This window comes from Lynx rufus, unplaced genomic scaffold (assembly GCF_022079265.1).
Source record: "Lynx rufus isolate CCGP_SWC_20201006 ecotype Redwood Valley unplaced genomic scaffold, mLynRuf1.p SCAF_8, whole genome shotgun sequence".
In the NCBI taxonomy this organism is placed as follows: domain Eukaryota; kingdom Metazoa; phylum Chordata; class Mammalia; order Carnivora; family Felidae; genus Lynx; species Lynx rufus.
Window position 1 is genome coordinate 29,983,770 of NW_025814896.1, and position 19,053 is coordinate 30,002,822.

General features: G+C 46.9%; 1 protein-coding gene across 1 annotated transcript in view; it reads right to left on the reverse strand.

Moving 5' to 3' along the window:
- Positions 1-2,240: 2,240 nt before the first annotated feature.
- The window catches only part of DNAAF9 (dynein axonemal assembly factor 9), a 131,559-nt gene continuing 114,746 nt past the window's right edge, over positions 2,241-19,053 (reverse strand). The window contains exons 30-37 of the mRNA XM_047069165.1: positions 16,547-16,682; positions 13,933-14,019; positions 9,584-9,690; positions 9,202-9,276; positions 7,271-7,476; positions 6,093-6,158; positions 4,685-4,778; positions 2,241-4,135 (exon numbers count right to left, since the gene is read on the reverse strand). Coding sequence (XP_046925121.1) covers positions 4,023-4,135; positions 4,685-4,778; positions 6,093-6,158; positions 7,271-7,476; positions 9,202-9,276; positions 9,584-9,690; positions 13,933-14,019; positions 16,547-16,682 — 884 coding nt within the window. The 3' untranslated portion in view covers positions 2,241-4,022. The remainder of the gene's footprint in view (positions 4,136-4,684; positions 4,779-6,092; positions 6,159-7,270; positions 7,477-9,201; positions 9,277-9,583; positions 9,691-13,932; positions 14,020-16,546; positions 16,683-19,053) is intronic.

Genomic DNA, 19,053 nt, shown 5'->3' on the forward strand with positions numbered 1-19,053 from the left:
GCCCGCCCCCAGCCCAAAACCCTGCCACACGTGGAAAGGGGCACTGGTGACCGTTCCACCAGAGATGTGAGCCTTTGGGTGGCTTCTCCCTTGGAGTGTGCGGCTCCCAGGCCCGCTCTGTGGGGCAGTGCCGGAGAGGCATCTCGGATGGACTGGGAGTCAGGGCAGGGGCTCTGCTCCTTGGGCGTGTCTCGGTGGTTCCCATTTGTAAAGTAGGACCGAGGGCCACTCATGGAGTTTTGGTCATGGTTAGATGGCCAACAAGCTTTGTAAGCACCGAGGCTGAGGCGGGGTGTAGGGTCGCGAACCCACACCCGAACCCCGCCATCCGGGACGAGTGAGAGGTTACTGGTGGATGTGGCTTCTCCCGGGCCACATGAGGGTGAGGGTGGGGACAGGATGGCCTTTCTCTGGGGTCCTGGGGAACCCCTGTGTCCACAACTGGCTTCCTCGAGCCTCTCTCTGGGTCCTGGGAGTCCTGAGAGTGCCCATCCCCACGCAGGGTGGTATCCTCATGAACCTTACTCTCTGTGGGCCCTCTGGGATCTGGGGATGGGAGTGTGCACCCCAAGGGCTCCTCCCCAGCTGCCCCCACAAAGCACTTCCCCAAGAGGCCCCAAGAGAATCCCCCGCCTTGTCCCAGGGGCCAGGCCTTCTCAGCCTTGGGGCTGAGGCCACAGTGACAACCAACTGCGCCAGGTCTTGCTTGTTCAGTGAGTTTATTGGTCCTTAGCATGACGTCTCAGTTACCAAGGTAAATTCACATACACGACTGCAGGTAAAAACATGTAAAATAATATAAAAATAAATTGAAGGCTACTTTTATATATTTACTGAATTAAGTAGTGTAATAAATACTATAAGCAAAAAGCTTCAATCACACAATTCAGTTTCACTGAAGTTACAGTAGTGTCTGTAAATATGAGTTTTAAAATTTAAGTTACAAATATTAAAGCACTGAAAAACTAGTATAAAAGTGAATTTTGGCACGTAAGTGAGCTCTTCTGTCATTAGTATTCGACAACCTGGGACAATGAGGAAGCCTTTTCTCACCTACTTTTTGAGGTACAACTATCCAACGAGGCCAGCAACACGCTGGAATACTTAATAGTTTACAATCTTTGAGTTAACTTTTCCCTTTTGAGAAGCCCAAAGAGCAACCCAGAGCTTATTACTGTGCAAAAATTCTCCAAAATCCTAATAGAATTTAGGAGGGAACTTTTTCTTGTGACCTGCGGGGCCACGTGTCTTGGCCTCAGGTCAGAGAGCCCCCAGGGCTCGGACAGGGCCACCTGGACTCCTTGCCAGCAGCCCCTTCCTAGGGTGATCCCTTTTCTCCAATTTCTGCCTCCTTCCAATCAAAAAAAGGAAAAATCCCACATCAAAACGTAAAATAACCTATAACTTCAGCGACTTCAACATTATCACACTCACTCTGGGTGGTATAAAACTGAAGCTGCTAATAGGAAAGTTGGCAAAAAGCATGTAAGCCCCCGGAGGACTTCTGCCTGCCCCTAAGAAACCTACTACTTCTGATGTCCCCGCTGGGTTCCTGGCATCCACTCCTGAGGCCAAAATCTACAACACAGTGTCATGGCCCTTCCTCTGGAGAAAGCCTAAGACCCTGTCCCTCTGCCTGGAGCAATCAAGTGGACATTCAACTTCACAGTCAGAACCCAGAGTCGCCTGGCAGGTTCCAGAAGGGGCAGTGTGGGGGAGGAGGCATCCCCCTGCCTCAGTCCTCGAAGAGCTCACACAGCTAGTGTGCCTCTTTGCCAGGGCACAGCGAGTGTGCCGCAAGGAATGCCCTTTCGCCAGTGTGCCCCTTCACACCCCCTAGCAGGCTGAGGAGTGTCAACAGAGGCCTCAGCCAGTTCTGCCTTTTTGGCTTTGGAACTTCTTAACGTTTTGACTTTTTTCAATCACAGTTTCATATTCAAGTTGAGGTAATCACAGTTTTCCCTCTAACAGCAGAGGGATTGGGACAGTGGGGCGAGTTGGTGAGAGAGCATTTCTGTGGACAATGGTCAGAAACCAAGACCACCACGTAGTACTACAGCCCCACGCAGTGGGAAGACCCGCTTTTATGGGCGGGCTCCGAGCCCTCTTTAAAAACTCTTTTGTGCAGCAGCCAGGAAATGGCTCGAGCTCCTCAATCTAGAGCTTTCATTTATAAATTCACAGCAACCCACCTGGAGTAAATGGCCTATGGTTCCCCCACCCCACCCACCCACCCCACCTCTCCCTTTTCTAAGGCTGCTCAAGTTTGAGTTTTTAAAAAGAGCTCGGTAGAGCTAAAAGAAGCTACAGTAACTCATTGCTTATTTCATCAATTGCACTTAAGATCTATGTTATTGATTCTGAAGCAGAGGCAGGTCCATTGTGGACCCCAGCCTCTGGCCAACCAGAAGTGAGGTGCTCCCTGACTTGGGCTCCACATCTGGGCCCTTGTCACCACCAGCTTTGGGAGCCGGGACTGGAGCACACAGGCCTTTTCAGAAGGCTTTCTTCATGCAAGAGTTCTTATTCAGTGGTATTTGGAGTTTTGTTCATTTGGCTTCAGATTATTTTTTTTCTAATACAAGTACATTTTACTGACAAGCCCTTAACACTTGCTTTGCTACTTGCATGGAGGCCTCTGAGTGATCAGGCACACAGACCACATGTGCTCCATCCTTTCTCTGTCTCTCCTCTGGGCCAGGGGCCTTTATCAAAAACCCCTATACATTACTGGAAACTTTGCTGGTTTCGTCTATGTGCTTCTTCCTAAGGCATGCAAAAAAAAAAAAATGTGAAATTCAGAAAGCATTTACAATCTAGGCAGCTGAGGCGCTGAAGTCCTAAAAGACATCACCCAAACATCAGTGCCTGTGACCGCCCCCCTCCCACATACTAATTCTGGAAGTTAGGCATGGGATGCATTTGTAATACCCCTCTGCTTTGTGGTCCAGCTGAAAACAAAGCCACCGGAAGAAGTTCTAAGTTGGATATTGGAACTCTTTGAAACTCCTGGTCCTCAGGAACCAAGCAAGTCCAGGGCCAGCAACAGTGCTTGGGGACATAAGTTTCCTGAAGTTTGTGGCTGAAAACCAGGCCTTCCCTGGCATGGCCGAGGAGAGGGCTAGGTCTGGAGAGTGAGCCCCCTTCGGGGATGCCCCATAAATCATAGCTCTGGAGCTAAGACAAAGCAGTTGCATGCAGGATGCTCTCCTCAAAAGTGAGGCAAAGCATCAGCAGGGAGGCTGAAGCAGCAGGTTTGCTCTTGCCCCCGAATGAGGCAAAGTAGAGGGATACCACGAGGGGAGCTGAGCACCGACCTCCAGGGAAACTGCTTGCGAATTCAAAAGCCACATGCTTCTGGAAAGCAACATGCCTTTCCCCTCAGTTTAGTCTGTAAGGGACATCCCCTTATCTTAGAACAGACTGTTGATCTCAGCCCAAGCTGCTGGCTCAGTGGGCCGAGCTTGAGCAGAGCTTGAGCTGCTCCCTCCAGGACTGGGCCCAGGGCCAACAGGGCCAGCTCCTTCAATGCAAGTGGCCTAAACAGAAAGGGACACCTGGGGACAGGCTCTCCTGGGGCAGTGTGTGAGGCCTGTGGTGGCTTGGCCCCCAGGCACAGCCACAGTTTGGGCAGCCAGGGTTCCTTCTGCATCCCAACAGCTCCTTTGTGTAACCCAAATGCTTCTCCCCACTGTCACAGTGTCTCAGCAGCCCATAGGAGATACTGTTACCAAAGACCCAGAGGTTTTGCACTGCCAGCCCCACACACAGGGCAGGGCAGTCCCTATCGGCTCTTGCTCCACGAGTACCCCCCTCCCCCCCATTAGTGGTGCAGGTGATGCTCTTCAGCGCTGTATAGAGAATAAAGACAACATGCACTCAAGCCAGCACACAAAGGCCAAGGAGAACAAAGACAGCCCCTTTAGGGAGGGGCCTCTGGGAGAGCTGAGGTTAAGTAACCCCATTTCTAAACATCCACCTCCAGGGTGGACGTTCTGCAGGATGCACGGCACAGCCTTCCCCTAGGGCCTCTGCTCAAAGAGGTCGTGATACTCCTGCTGCTCCAGCTCCCGGTTATACTTCTCGATTTCCCGGTTGGCTTCTTCCACGTAGTCATTCATGAACTGGTCCATGACTGGCATTTCATTAAGGAAGAGAGCCCTGATACTGGAGGATAAGGGAGCCTGTCCTAGCTCAGAGGGATCTGCGGGCAGGTGAGGTGGGGGACACTGACGTAATGAGCGTCCAGCTCACACAAAGGGTACATGACTCTTTTATGTTGGCAGCACCACAGCTACAGAGAAAGGACTGGGGTTGGCACAGTCCTAGAGCTGAGCCCTTCAGCTTTCATGAGGACTCCTGTCTGCCTTCTCACAGATTAACTACTGTAATCACGTCTAGTCTCCAACTTGTAAATTAGGACCCCTGATGACCACAGAAGTCAGGATGTCACCACAGTTACATTTAAACTACAACCCACAGTTGCATCAGCAATCACTGAATGAAGGCGAAATTAATTTTAATGATGTTAAAAGGCCACAGTGAAAAGTCTGCCTCTGTGGCTTGCTGTGTGTTCCCAGAACCCAGCTTGCTCTAGGGGCTTGGCTGTGTTGGCTCTAACACACACCCTCTTTACAATCAGGTAACATGCCCCCAAAGTTACTGCCCCTGATTCTAAGGATACGTGGGTGAAAATCAGTCTTGTCACCAAAGAAGTTGACAAACTGGGTGCCATTGTAAAAGTAGCCTGCAGGCAGGGGGTCCAGGTGGCGTTTCACCTGTAGGAAACAAGAGTCCTGTTAAAATTATTTGACCACTTTGTATCATTTCTTATTCATTAGAAACAAATAAACATGCCTATTTCCCTAGCAAGAGAGCCTACTGTGCCCCATGGAAGGCTAGACATGTCAGGGAATTAACACTTCCCCTCAGCAGTCCTCAAATAGTGACTGATGAAGGTTCCCCAGCTCTCAAGGAGGAACTCTAGGAGCCCCTCATGGGATTAAACTCCATTTGTCCTCAGTGGCACTGGTTTGATAACACAGTCTTTTTAGCTGTCTCCCCCCCCTTTTTTTTTAAGTTTTATTTACTTATTTTGAGAGAGAATGTGAGTAGGGGATGGGCAGAGAGAAAATCCCAAGCAGGCCCCAGATGGTCAGTGTGGATGGAGCCTGATGCAGGGCTCGAACTCACGAACCATGAGTTCATGACCTGAGCCAAAACCAAGAGTCAGATGCTTAACCAACTAAGCCACCCAGGCACCCCTAGCTGTCTCCCCTTCCTTCTCCCCCTTACTTTCCTACTGCTAGTGACTCCTAAGAAGCACTTCCAGAAATAAGCTACCTGCACTCAAATCCATGTTCAAGGTCTGCTTCTGGGGGAACAAATACTATAAGGACTGCCTTCTGGGTGTCTTCTTCAGGAGCACCCAGGGTTGCCAAGAACAGGGGCTGGAAATGAACGGGCCTCTTCAAGTCCAAAGCAAGGGCTCCTGAGATCCCAGATTCTCTCCCACCCACTCATTACAGGGAACAGCGACATAGCCTGTTACGGGGCCTGGATTCTGTGTGCCTTTTAGCCTTTGTCCCCAAGCCCCTCCTCAGTGGAGGTGGGAACTGGGGCACAGGCTGGGGGGTCAGCTTACAGGTTGGGGGGGTTCATCAAAGAGCCTCTCATGCTGGTCCCAGGATTCCGCCATCTGCCTATCAGTAGCTTCTGGATCTAGACAGTTTTTTCTGGGCCCTTGTTATTTTAACTGTGGTTTATCTAGCATGGAGGGATGGGAGGAGAAAAGGACTTCTGTGGCAGATTCAACAGTGTGACAAAACAGGGCTCCCTGTCATCCCTTCCTCCTACAGGCACTGCTTCTCAATCTCATGCCCAGGTCACATCAGAGGTCACCTGGTACCCTCTTCCTCTTTCAGGCTACAAGGCTGGCTGGGCTGAGGTTTCTCTGTGCCCAGCTTCCCTCTGTGGTCTGAGAGAAGCACAACATCCTGCATGCCCTACAAATAGGTTCCTCACTCAGGGAGTCCGAAAGGATGGAGCTGTGCCAGCCCAGAAGGATACCCTTGGGCCCTTAGGGGACTCACATGGATGTTCCTGATCTCCTGCTGGGTCAGCATCCCCCTGGTCTTCAGGGCTTTCCTCTGAGGCTTCTGTGCAGAGATGAAGGAAGGAAGGGAGGGGTCAGGTCTCCAAAGAGCTGATAGAGTACGTGGCGGGTGAGGGCTCTGGGAGCTAGTTACGGGACTAAGATCCCAGCAGCAGGGAAAGCACAAGCACGGTCATGGCCTGGACACAATATCCTGCCTGTGTGCTCAAGGAGACCACCCTCCCAACATAGAACCCTGTATGCCAGGGGAAGCAAGCAGCAGAGGAAACACCAGTGCTTTTTGCAAACAGGCACGTTCCTGTCTGTGCAGATCCTCAACTCTAAGCCCACCCAGTGACAGATATGCAGACAAAGGGACAACGTGAAGTCCCCTAGTCAAGCACCAGTTTATATGAGAAAGACACAGCCCACAGGCAGCCATTCCTCAGGATAAAAGACAGGTTCCAACTAAGCATCTGCAAAGGAGCCAGAACCCAGCCAACTCTATTTCCAGGGTTCTAACTCAGGCTAAAACCCTGAGGCTGTGCTAAGAGGCCTAGTACCCAAAGCTTGCATCATATTAGAGGATTTTAACTGGGTTTCATCTGGGTTTTATTTTTCTTTGCAGTACTGGGCTAAAGATGCTTGTGTGCCTCTACAGGCAAGCGTCCTCTTCCCTTGCACCTGTTTCCAGGGCCCTGGGCTCACTGCTATCAGTGCTTGAAGTCTTGGTTTGCAAATAGCTATAAGCGAATCTTTGTCGTTTCTCTTTTCTAGAGAGAGAACCAAATTTAAAAGGATTCTGGGCTTAGAACACAGGACAGCCCTTGAATTAGGTTCAGCTAAGAAAAGACATTTTGAGTTTGCGTTTAGACTGCCAGGCTGATCCAGGATCCACGTGGAACGGCCAGGTTTCACCCAGGACCTAGTTAAGCCACCTAATAACTGTGGTTTGCCTTGGCAGTAGAATTAGAAATGGCTGTAAGACCAGGTCTGCCTTGAGGCTGCCCTGGGTGGCTTCCTCCCAATCACAAAGCATCCCTGAAAGTGCTGGCTGAGCCTGTGAAGGGCGGACCGGGAGGGAGGTCATGAAGGGGCTTCTACCCCACAGCCAGGAGCAGCTCCGAGGTGTGCTGCTCACATCTGTGCCTGGTGTGTCTGGGCTTTGGAAACCACCTGCTTAGCTGACTGCCGCAGCCAGTCCTTGATGCTTTCTTCCTTCAGGGAGCAGCCAATGAACACGAGGTAGCTCTCCTGCTGCCCGTTGCTGTCCTGAGGTGTGCTTCGGGAATCGGGTGGTGGCGAGGGTCCTTCTAAAACTGGGACGATGCTCAAGGAATTGGCCAGAGTGTTGTGGCAGACCTCCATGGTCCTCTCAGAGTCTGCAGGGAGAACACACGTAGGCCCTGAGCCCCAAAAAGATAAAGCTACACTAAGATTGTAACATGCAGATGGCTGGGGACAGATTCCTGTGACACGCAGGAGGGAGAACTGATTGGTGGCAAGCTAGAAAGCATGAAATAAGAGAGGGAGGAGCAATGTCAGTTTCTGGCTTGGCTGATTTGGTAATCAGGTAGAAACCACTAACCGAGAAAGGGAATACAAGAGAGCCCTTTTGGTCTCAGCAGAGCCCTGAGAAGCCAAGGGAAGAGGGTGTGTCAACCAACACACAAGTGCGGCAGGAAGGTCACATGATAGGAACAGGAAAGATTGGGTTTACAGACCAAGAAGCTGGGGGCTAGTAGTGGTGACCCAAGAAAATGGCAAGGTCCCCCTAAAAAGCAGGATGAAAAAAGGGATCCAGAACACAGAGAGGTTAACCTTGAATAACAAAAAGGCCAAGAGAAGGTCTAAATAAAGAAGAAAACAAGGTGAGAGGAAAGGTGGAGGCATTATGACCTCTGAAGCAGGTCTGTTGGAGCCTGAGGGAAGTGGGCTTGAGTAAGGGGCCAAAGTTTCAGATTCAATAACATAAATTAGGCCAAAAGTATGGGTTCACGACCTTGAGAGATTCTTTTATATAGGTGATGTCATCTAATTCTCCCATCCAAACCCAGATGGTCCCATGCTTACAACTCTCAGTGGCTCCTTATGGCAGACACTGATTGTTGCCTGTCCAGCCTCCCCCTTTCGCCAATACCAATTCCCCATGGGTGATGGGTCCTGGAAGGCACAGCAACTCAATCCTGGCCAATGAGAGGAGAAGTCTGCTGAGGAACTGGCAGGAGATGCCTCAGTAGAAGCTGTGTGTATTGATAAAGCCACCCACAGGAAGAGCCTCTCTTATCAGCTGGATATTGTGTCTGGGTGTGACACCTAGACCGGCAACAACGAGGGGTGGGGACCTGACACACTAAGACTGGAAGGACCCACGTTACCTGTGTCCTCCGTGGCCTTGCTATGCTGCTTGACCTCTCGACTTCTCATTATGTAGCTAACACCTGCTAGTTGAGTTGGTGTTTGCTGTTGTGACAGCTACAAACACCCTAACAGACAGTCCCACTAGGTCCCTGCCACAGTGAACCTTTTTTGGTTCCTGAAATGTGCCTTTTTTGCTTGGTTCCAAAGCACATGCTATGCCTTTTCCCTGGAATATTCTCCCCTTTCTCAATGTTGAGTTGACTGACTAACCACCTCCAGCCAGGATGGACAGACTTCAGGTCATGACGGCTCCAGAGGTCTATGGCTGATAAACAGAACTAGTGGACAGAAGGGAGAAGAAAGGCTAAAGGCTTGAAGACTTTGGCAGAAACGGATGTGGAGCTGGAGAGCTCGGCACTGGGGCAACTCCTGGTGACAGGTCTAGGAGCCCACGGATGGCTTGAAAGGGGTGTGTGAGTCTCTGGAACAAGGAAGTCAAAGAGCTGTGAGGAGAGGCACTGGGAAGGACATCTGGGGGAAGAGAGAACACATCTTCCACTGTGGAGCAGCACCTGCAGCAAGGTGGGGGAACTAGAAGATCTACTGGTGTCAGGGCCACATGGGAGGGTTTTCCAGAGTCTGAGAGGCATCTGTGCTCTGCAGAGCATCAGTAGAAACTATGAACCCACATCATGAGATGTAAGCATTCCATAGTGCAGGACTCCCAAATCCAACTCCCCAGTTACCTGAAAACTTCACTTTGCCCAGGATGTGGTAGATGTTTCCAGAGAAGGGACTTGGCTTGATGGAAGACTGAATTGCTGGCGGAAGAAGAGGACAGGGCTGTCACCCACCCTGGGGCAGAGGCCAAGTTCAGGGCACACAGCTGGGAAAGAGTTAGGGTCTGGGAAGGATCCCCACTTGAGGGACCAGGGCTCACCCTCCCCAGTGGCTCTTCCCACTCTTCCCAGGGTAGGGGTACTCCTGGGTCCTCAAATCCCTCTGTTTTCAGACCCCAATAGTGAGGAGACATGACAACACACATAATACTAAAATGATGCCAGGAAGCAGGGACAACTCTGGGTATTCTTTTATTAGGGTCTGGGACATGTCCTAACCAAGGCTTACCTTTACACTTGGCCACAAAACGAGTCTTCTCCAAAGGACGACCAAACCATACGCAGATCTGAACCATTAGTGGAAAGACTGATCCAGCATCAAATTTACCTTCATACCTTAAAAGGTTTAAAAAATTGTAAGTACGAGTAATTGGGGCTTTGAGTGTTATTATACGCTACTCTGGGATGAACTACTTTGAGTTCCTTCTTACTTATGTGCCATTTTATGTATAAAACACTTGTTTTAAATATGTGTATGTCTTTTTCATCTTGAGATTAGGAAGCATGTTGCCCCATTAGAGCAGGGAGGTCTCACCTCTGCAGACAAGCAGTTCCCTGAAGCCCAAGACCCCATCTACCTCTGAAGCCTACCAGTATGCCACCTGAGATTGGGGGTCCTCCCTGGCACTCCTGGAGCTCTTCCTCAGGGCCTTAACTGTACCCCACCCTTGTTGAGGGCAACTTAACAGACTGTACATTTGGATGTGTATACTCCCCAGAAGGAACTAAAGGGCTGGGGCATCTCTGCTCTATTTTCTCAGTTTTGAATTCAGCAGACATAATGCCAACCACAAACTCATTAAAAACATGCCATATTCAAGCGTGCCTGGCTGACTCAGTCAGTGGAGCATGCGACTCTTGATCTCAGGGTTGTGAGTTCAAGCCCCACACTGGGTGTAGAGATTGCTTAAAAATTGAAAAAAATCTAAAAAAAAAAAAAAAAACACAACTAAAAGAACATGCCACATTCAGAGCACTTACAAAGTTTAAGTTTTTGTTATGGAAAATTTAAACACATGCAAAGACATTGCAATAAACCGCCATTACCCAGCTTCCAAAGTTATGGAATTGTCATTCCTTCTGCTGAAGGAATTCCTTGAGAAGGATCCCCATGATGGAATCAATGCAGTAAAGGGTGTAACCATCTCCTGGGTTATAATTTATACCACTCCCAGTAGCACATGAATGTTTCAGTTTCACAGGGCCCCCAGCAATGATTCTTACAGATATTTTTGGTTAAATGTAATAGATGTCAATCAAAACAACAGTGAGGCATCATTTTACATTTCTGAATATTACTAAAACGGAATTCTGTTACCACGGCTGCCACTTATACTTGCTCTAAAGTGAACTGTCCACATCTACATGGACTAGGTTACTTTTCAGTATCAAAATAAACTTCTCGGGGCGCCTGGGTGGCGCAGTCGGTTAAGCGTCCGACTTCAGCCAGGTCACGATCTCGCGGTCCGTGAGTTCGAGCCCCGCGTCAGGCTCTGGGCTGATGGCTCAGAGCCTGGAGCCTGTTTCCGATTCTGTGTCTCCCTCTCTCTCTGCCCCTCCCCCGTTCATGCTCTGTCTCTCTCTGTCCCAAAAATAAACGTTGAAAAAAAAATTAAAAAAAAAATAAATAAACTTCTCAGATATTATATTAACTCTTTGCCACATATGATGCAAACATCTTCTTCCAATCTATTATATTTTATTAGTTTCCTTTGCTCTAAAATAGCACTACAGGGGCACCTGGGTGGCTCAGTCGGTTAAGCATCCGACTTTGCCTCAGGTCATGATCTCATGGTTCATGAGTTTGAGCCCTGCACTGGGCTCTCTGCTGTCAGCTCAGAGCCCACTCTGGGTCCTCTGTCCACCCCCACCTCTCTGCCCCTTCCCGACTCACGCTATCTCTCTCTCTCAAAAATAAACATTAAAATTTTTTAAAATAAAATAGCACTACAGGTTTGAATTTTATATCATATATATTGTTGAAAGTTATCTTACTCTTTGTGCTTTCTTTAAAGTAAGGCAGTGGCATAACATTTTTGTAATACTGACATATTCTTTTTGCCCTCTCCCCATCCAAACAAGTCATGGGAGACCATGGGCCTCTCTGGCTTCTTTATTCAGAGCCCGAATCCATAGTGAAATTGGGAGGGGCTAAGGGAAGAGAACAGGTATCCTCCCAGACTAGAAATAAGCCTAGGAGAGATGTGGGCAGGGTCAATGAGCACAGAGAAGGTTGTGGTAGGGGATGTTGAGAATCTGTACAGCACAGAGCTGAGCATATCCTAGAGCTAAAGCCTAGTCCCTCTGAGGTGGTGACCCTGACCCAATGAGGAAGGGGGAAAATATACAGATGTGCAGGAGTCTGATGGCTGCCATCTTGTTAAAAGACTAAATTACCCGATTCCTAGGAAGGGACTCAGAAGGGGAAGGTGCTGAAGGGTGATTTCTGAGACCCGCTCCATCATTGATTCTCTACAAGGGCTGATCAAGGGAAGGCTTCAGGCTAAAGGTTCACAGAGAGACTTTTTTTTTTTTTAACTTTTTAAATATGATTGTTTATTTTTGAGAGAGAGAGAGGCGTAGAGAGGGAGACACGGAATCTGAAGCAGGCTCCATGCTGTCAGCACAGAGCCCGATGTGGGGCTCAAACTCCCAAACCATGAGATCATGACCTGAGCTGAAGTCGGATGCTTAACTGACTGAGCTACCCAGGCGCCCCCACAGAGCATTCTAATGAATCCTTTACACCTGGCTTTTTCCTGGATCAGTGTCTGCAGGAAAGTCTGTACCTGGAGCTAGGTTCGTGTGAACAATTCCCAGAATGAGTCACCATGGATTAGAGAATGGGTGCTTCCCTAGGCACTAAGTGGAAAAAGCAGGAATTTCAGCACCAGGCCCAGAGGTGTGGCAGGAAAAGGGTCAGTAGCTGTAGTCACTGGAGAGGAGGGTTTCACCTCAGATGCTCAGATGCTCCATCTGTTTCTTTTTAGCTAGGATGGAATTGTCTTGTTTAGGCATAAGGAATGATCCACTCACCCACTGTTTACGCAAGTATGTAGCTCAAATCAGAGATTCCTTCTAAGAATATGCCTAAAAGCCTTCAATTTCACACATTGGATTTTTTAAAGTTTATTTATTTTGAGAGAGAGAGAGAGAGAAAGGGAGAGAGAGAGAGAAAGGGAGAGAGAGAGGGAGAGGGAGAGCAAGAGCGAGAGCGTGCAAGCAGGGGAGGGGCAGAGAGAGAGGGAGAGAATCCCAAGCCGGCCCCGTGCTAGCTGCCAGCACAGAGTCCAACATGGGGCTCGAACCCACAAACTGAGATAATGATTTGAGCAGAAACCAAGGGTCAGATCCTCAACTGACTGAGCCACCCAGGTGCTCCTGGACTTGTTGTTTTAACAGCACAGCACAATCATTCTTCTGCTGGTCTAAAAAGATACTGGTGACGCAAGGGGTGGTGTGGAGAATGCAGAGAGGTGTCTGGGGGAAGTGAGTAAGGATAACAAAGATAATCCAAATTAACACGAGAGAATACTTTTGGCCAAACTTTAGTAATTGTCTTCCCCTGAACCATCACCAGGGCAGAACCCAGTTAACCGTTCTATACAGGGACAAGCACAGCATGATGGCTGCATGTACCGGCTCTGGAGCCGCACAACCTGGGTGTGAAAGCCACAGCCCTTTTGCTTACTGGCTGTATGAATGTGAACACGCCTTTAACTCCTTGCTGCCTCACTTACCTTATCCTTAAAATGTGGAAAATAATACAGCCTACCTCACAGGCTTGGCTTGAGGATTCATGCGATAACAGGTAGAGCTCTTAGGGTAGCACTGTCCAACAGAACTTTCTGTGACGATGCAAATATTCTGGATCTGCACAGCCCACCATGGTAGCTGCTGGCCACAGGTAGCTACTGAGCACTTGAAATGTGGCTTGTATGACTGAGAGACTGAATTTTACATTTTATTTAATTTTTATTAATTTACATTTTACTAAATAGCCAAATGTGGCTGGTGGCTACTGTCCTGGAGAGCTTAGAACAATGTGTAGTACACAGTGAGTGCTCAAGTGATGTTGGCCCTAGTGTCACTACAGCGCCCTTGGCACTCTCTTTCCTTCTCCCCTCAGAGGAGAGGTTCATAGGCTGAGAGGCTGCCAAGAGAGAATAAACATCCCTTGGGCAACAACAGCAGGGAACCTACCTGTCAGGTGGGATCCCTTAGAGGACTGTATTCTTAGGAATGACTCTCTCGTGGTAAGGCTGTCACTCCTTGGTTCTGTGCCAGCCACCTCACCCTCACTAGAGGCTAGAGGAGACAAAGGACACCGTGTGCTTGGTGCCCACAGAGCCACTCCCTAAGTCTCAACATCCAGCAAGGCCCCCAAGTCGGAGCCCAACATGTGTGGGGCACTGGGCTCCTGGCACGACCAGCAGCTGTTGGGACATGGCAGGCCATCCCAGCGGCCACTGTCACCCTGGCAGAACACTTGAAATTTTACTTTCTTTTTTTTTTTTCTGTAAATATATCATTGTGTTTACAAAGAAACCTTAGCTACTTTTCAATGATGATACTTGCCAGCCGGGGTACATTAAATATCGAGATCGCAGCATCTGAGGACTTGAAAAACTATTTTCTGAGAGAATCAGCTCAATGTCTTCATTCCTTTGAAAACATACAGAAAAACCACGTTAATTAGGATGATCAATCTTAATCTGCCCATTTTGCTTCCTCCCCTTTGTCTCCACAGACACACAAGTACATATGCATACATTTATTTCTGTTACTTCACACCTAAGTCCTTCAGTATACCTCTCCCAAGAACAAGCACATTCTCTTTCAGAAGCACAATACTATTATCACATCCAAGGAATACAATACGTGGACCAGCAGTACTAGTATCACCTGCAAGCTCATGAGAAACAAAATCCCAGGTCCCACTCCAGACCCGCTGAATCAGAACTCTCATTTTAAGAAGATCCCTAAGAGATCTACATGCAGATTAAAGTTGGAGAAGTACTGATCTAATCCATTTTCAAATTTTCCCTTTTTTGCAGGAGAGGTCTGGGACCTGGGATCTACACCAATCAAAGACTGCTCACTGAATTTACAATCTTTATTTTCCTTTAATCTTGGGGCCCCTGGGTGGCTCAGTCGGTTAGGCGTCTGACTTCGTCTTGATCTTGCAGTCAGTGCGTTCGAGCGCCACATCAGACTCTGTGCTGACAGCTCAGAGCCTGGAGACTCCTTCAGATTCTGTGTCTCCCTCTCTCTCTGTCCCTCCCTGCTTGCACTCTGTCTCTCTCTCAAAAATAAACATTAAAAAAATTTTATTTTCCTTTAATCTGGAATAATTCTTCTAACTTTGCTGTTGTTGTTTCTCACGAAGTAGACATTTTTGAAGAGTACCTGCCGGCTGTCTTGTGTCCCACAATCTGGATTTACCTGGTTGTTTCCTTATGATTAGAATCCGTTAAATATTTTTGGTCATATTAATACTTAGGTGATGTTGTGCCCTTCCCAGAGCATCACATGAAGGAAGCATGTGATGTCAATCTGTGCAAATAATGGCCTTGCTAAGTTTAATCATTTAGTTAACGTCAGGTCTACTACATCTCTCACGGTGAAGGTACTTTCCTCTCACTGTAAGCAGTAAGTAGTCCATGGAGTGATACTTTGAGAACAGTTAATATCCTTTTCATCAACAATCTGTCACCCACCCGTTCTTACTATTCAATGATGATTCTTGCCTAAATCAAGTGCTATAGTAACTGTTATAAAATGGTGACTTGCTAGTTCTAAAAATCCTTATTAGTGTTAAAGGAGATTTACTATCCTGCCCTCCCATTTTTTTAGTATCACCATGGACTCATTTTACTCCATGTGCTATATTCTGTTATTACATTTGTTTTCTCTTATGCTCCACTTGTCCCAGTGTGGCCAGTGAGAGCTTCTTGAGCTAGCTCCTGCATCCTTTTGGCACATCTCTACTAATCTCTGAGTGTCTCCTTGTTTTTTTTTTTTAGCACAAAATGTACCAGGTTCACCTTGTACTTTCCCTGCCCTAGACCTATAATCAGCCAATTCTCTAAGGAGTGCTGATAACTTTAATTGGGAACTGGTATATGTAGAAACCAGGACCTAAAGGTAGGGGTATTTATTCTACTGTGGTATTAGTATTTCTGGTCCCTTTCAATGGGAAGAGCTAGAAAATATACATTTTTTAATTGAAATACTGAACTTATATTGACTCCATTCACAGGGTTTCTCTTCCCTTTTCCCACTTCATATTTATTATCTTCCTTATCTAACAAGTGATGTTTGAAATCAGGGTTCCAATGTTTATGTTTATTTAAAAATTTTTTAAAAATGTTTATTTATTTTGGAGAGAGACCGAGTGCGAGCAGGGGAAGGGCAGAGAGATAGGGAGACACAGAATCTGAAGCAGGCTCCAGGCTCTGAGATGTCAGCACAGAGCCTGATGTGGTGCTAGAACCCACAAACCGTGAGATCATGACCTGAGCTGAAGTCGGGATGCTTAACTAGCTGAGTCACCCAGGCACTCCTCCAATGTTTATGTTTAAAAGTTATTTGAATTAATTGTTTTGTGTGTGGTCATTATTACTTTGATATACAAATGGATTCACTTTTTCATTTAGTTTTATCCCTCTTTGTCAATTTAATTTCTGAATATGTAAAATATTTACATTGCTCAAAGTCAAAATTATATAAAAAGTATGTACCTTTTAGTATATCTTTATTGAGGAAATAAATGTGCTTTATGACCAGATGTTTCCTCTTCACACACACACACACAGACACACAGACACACACACAGAGTCATCAATTCTCTATTTTTAGTTTGTAATTTGGACCCAAGTCCATGAAGTAAAAAGCTCATTTCTCTATGTTCTCTATCCCATTTCTTTCACATCTTAATACAAGTAATATTGAGAGTCTTGACTTCATTCTTTAATGGATGAAAATGTGAATCCATCAAGACAAAATCTCTCAAAACAGTACAGGATACTGACACATGGGGTCGTCTTGCTGATTTTTGCACAACACCAAAAGCACTTCTATAAATGCCCAGGTCTTAGATACAGTACAAAGACCCTGTGGGCCATAGCCAGAGTGTGGTGTCTGAGAAAGTGGCTGCTCCTATAGGGTGAAGTGAACTTGGTAAGTTTACCTGGTGACAATCCCATTTTCTGCAAGAATGAAGGCTGCAGTAGGATTGGCAGCCCTGATGAGGGTCTGCAGCTGGACAAGGAGAGGGTGCCTCTGCTCCGTGGTGTGACTGGTGAATACCACATTACTCACCAGGCCTGGGGAATAAAACCAAGAACGGTTCAGGCTTCAGAGTCCTTACTGGGGCTGAGGGCTCACACAAATGTGGGCCCTTGCTCCCTCCCTGATCATCCCTTCTAATAGGGGTCTTATGTAGATGCTCCTGACCCCCCAACACCTGTTCCCCTTTCTGTCATTGCACTTCTTGCGGTGAATGGCCTCAACCCTGGAACTGCCTTACTTCTTAACCTTCTCTATTTTCTCAATTCTGCTTTACAGCTGACACCTGGAGCTTCTTTATCGAAGGGCCCATTCCACATCCCTTTTATCCTTAACCTCTTCAGGAAACTGTGCCACACACCTTCACCAGTTCAGACCACAGACATTTACCAAGCACTAACCATACATCAGGCACTAACCGTTAGATTCTCAAAGAGTGCCCAGCCAAGGAGTCACTTACATGCACCTAATTCCAAGATAAGTGCTAACACAGGCATTCACAGTCATACAATAAGAAGAGTGGCACATGTAATGAGGGATTGTGAAGTGGGTCACAATACCTCCCAAACTTCCATAAAAATACAGAAGGAAAATCTATGCTATAGAGAATATGGAAATCAGGGAAGCTACCTTATCCCACCATACCAATGTAATTATAATACCTCTTCCATACTCATTCCTGTTTTGACATAGTTATGATCATAGCACACACACCATTTCTACTACAAGATCACTTGCATTTTTGTTATTCAACCATTTTCATTCACTTAATATTACTGTGAAAATTTCAAATGTATACAAAAATTTTAATTTGAAATGTTTATTTATTTATTTTTGAGTGAGAGAGCACGCGTACAAGCAAGGGAGGGGCAGAGAGACAGAAAGAGACACAGAATCTGAAGCAGGCTCCAGGCTCTGAGCTGTTAGCACAGAGCCTGATGCGGGGCTAGAACCCACAAACCATGAGATCATGACCTGAGCTGAAGTCGGGACGCTTAACCAACTGAGCCACCCAGGTGCCTCAACATATACAAAAATTTTAGAAGTAGTATAATGGGGGCACCTAGGTGGCTCAGTCAGTTAAGTATCTGACTCTTGGTTTCGGTTCAGGTCATACTCTCATGGTTTATGGGATTGAGCCCTGCTTCAGGCTCTGTGCTGACAGCGTGGAGCCTGTTTGGGATTCTCACTCTCTCTCTCTCTCTCTCTCTCTCTCTCTCTCTCTCTGCCCTTCCCCTATTCATGCTCTCTCTCAAGATAAATATTAAAATATAATAGTATAATAGTATAACGAACTCCCATGTGCCCATCATCTGGCTTTAAGAATTAACAACATATGGGGTGCCTGGGTGGCTCGGTTGGTTAAATGTCCAACTCTTGGTGTTAGCTCAGGTCACTATCTCATGGTTCGTGGGATGGAATGCCAGTTAGGGCTCCAAGCTGACAGCACAAAGCCTGCTTGGGATTCTTTCTCTCCATCTCTCTCTGCCCCCTCCCCTCTGGCCTGTGTGTTCCATTTCTCTCTCTCAAAATAAATATGTAAACTTAAAAAAGAAAAAAGAATTAACAACACTTGGCTAATTCTTCCATACCATATGCCAGCCTTTTCCCCTTTCCCCCTGGATGATTTTGAAGCCAATCTCAGACATCCTATTATTTTATCCAAAAATATTTTAGTATATAGATCTCCATAAGATGACCCTTTAAAAAGTTAAAAATTAACAACAAATTCTTCAATATAAAAAATAATATAGTCCATGTTCAAACTTCTCTGCCTCATGAATGTTTTTCTAGTTAATTTTTTTGAATCAGGAACCAAATCCACACACTGTATTTCATGGATACATCTCCTAATTGTCTTTCAATCTGTAGTGTCTCCTTATTTCCATGTAATGTTGCTTAACATACTAGTAGCTAGATCTCTTTTATAGATTCAATCTTTTTAAATATAAATTATTAAAAGAATTTCTTGTTCGGGGCGCCTGGGTGGCGCAGTCGGTTAAGCGTCCGACTTCAGCCAGGTCACGATCTCATGGTCCGTGAGTTCGAGCCCCGCTTCGGGCTCTGAGCTGATGGCTCAGAGCCTGGAGCCTGTTTCCGACTCTGTGTCTCCCTCTCTCTGCCCCTCGCCCGTTCATGCTCTGTCTCTCTCTGTCCCAAAAATAAATAAACGTTGAAAAAAAAAAAAAAAAGAATTTCTTGTTCTTTTTCCAACGTAAGTTGAATGCTTAATTCATTATTTTAAAAAGTTATGTCTTGGGGCACCTGGGTGGCTTAGTTGGTTAAGTGTCTGATTTTTGATTTTGTCTCAGGTCTTAATTTCATGGTTCTTGAGATTGAGCCCCGAGTCAGGCTCTGTGTTGACAGTGTGGAGCCTGCTTGGGATTCTCTTTCCATCTCTCTTTCTGC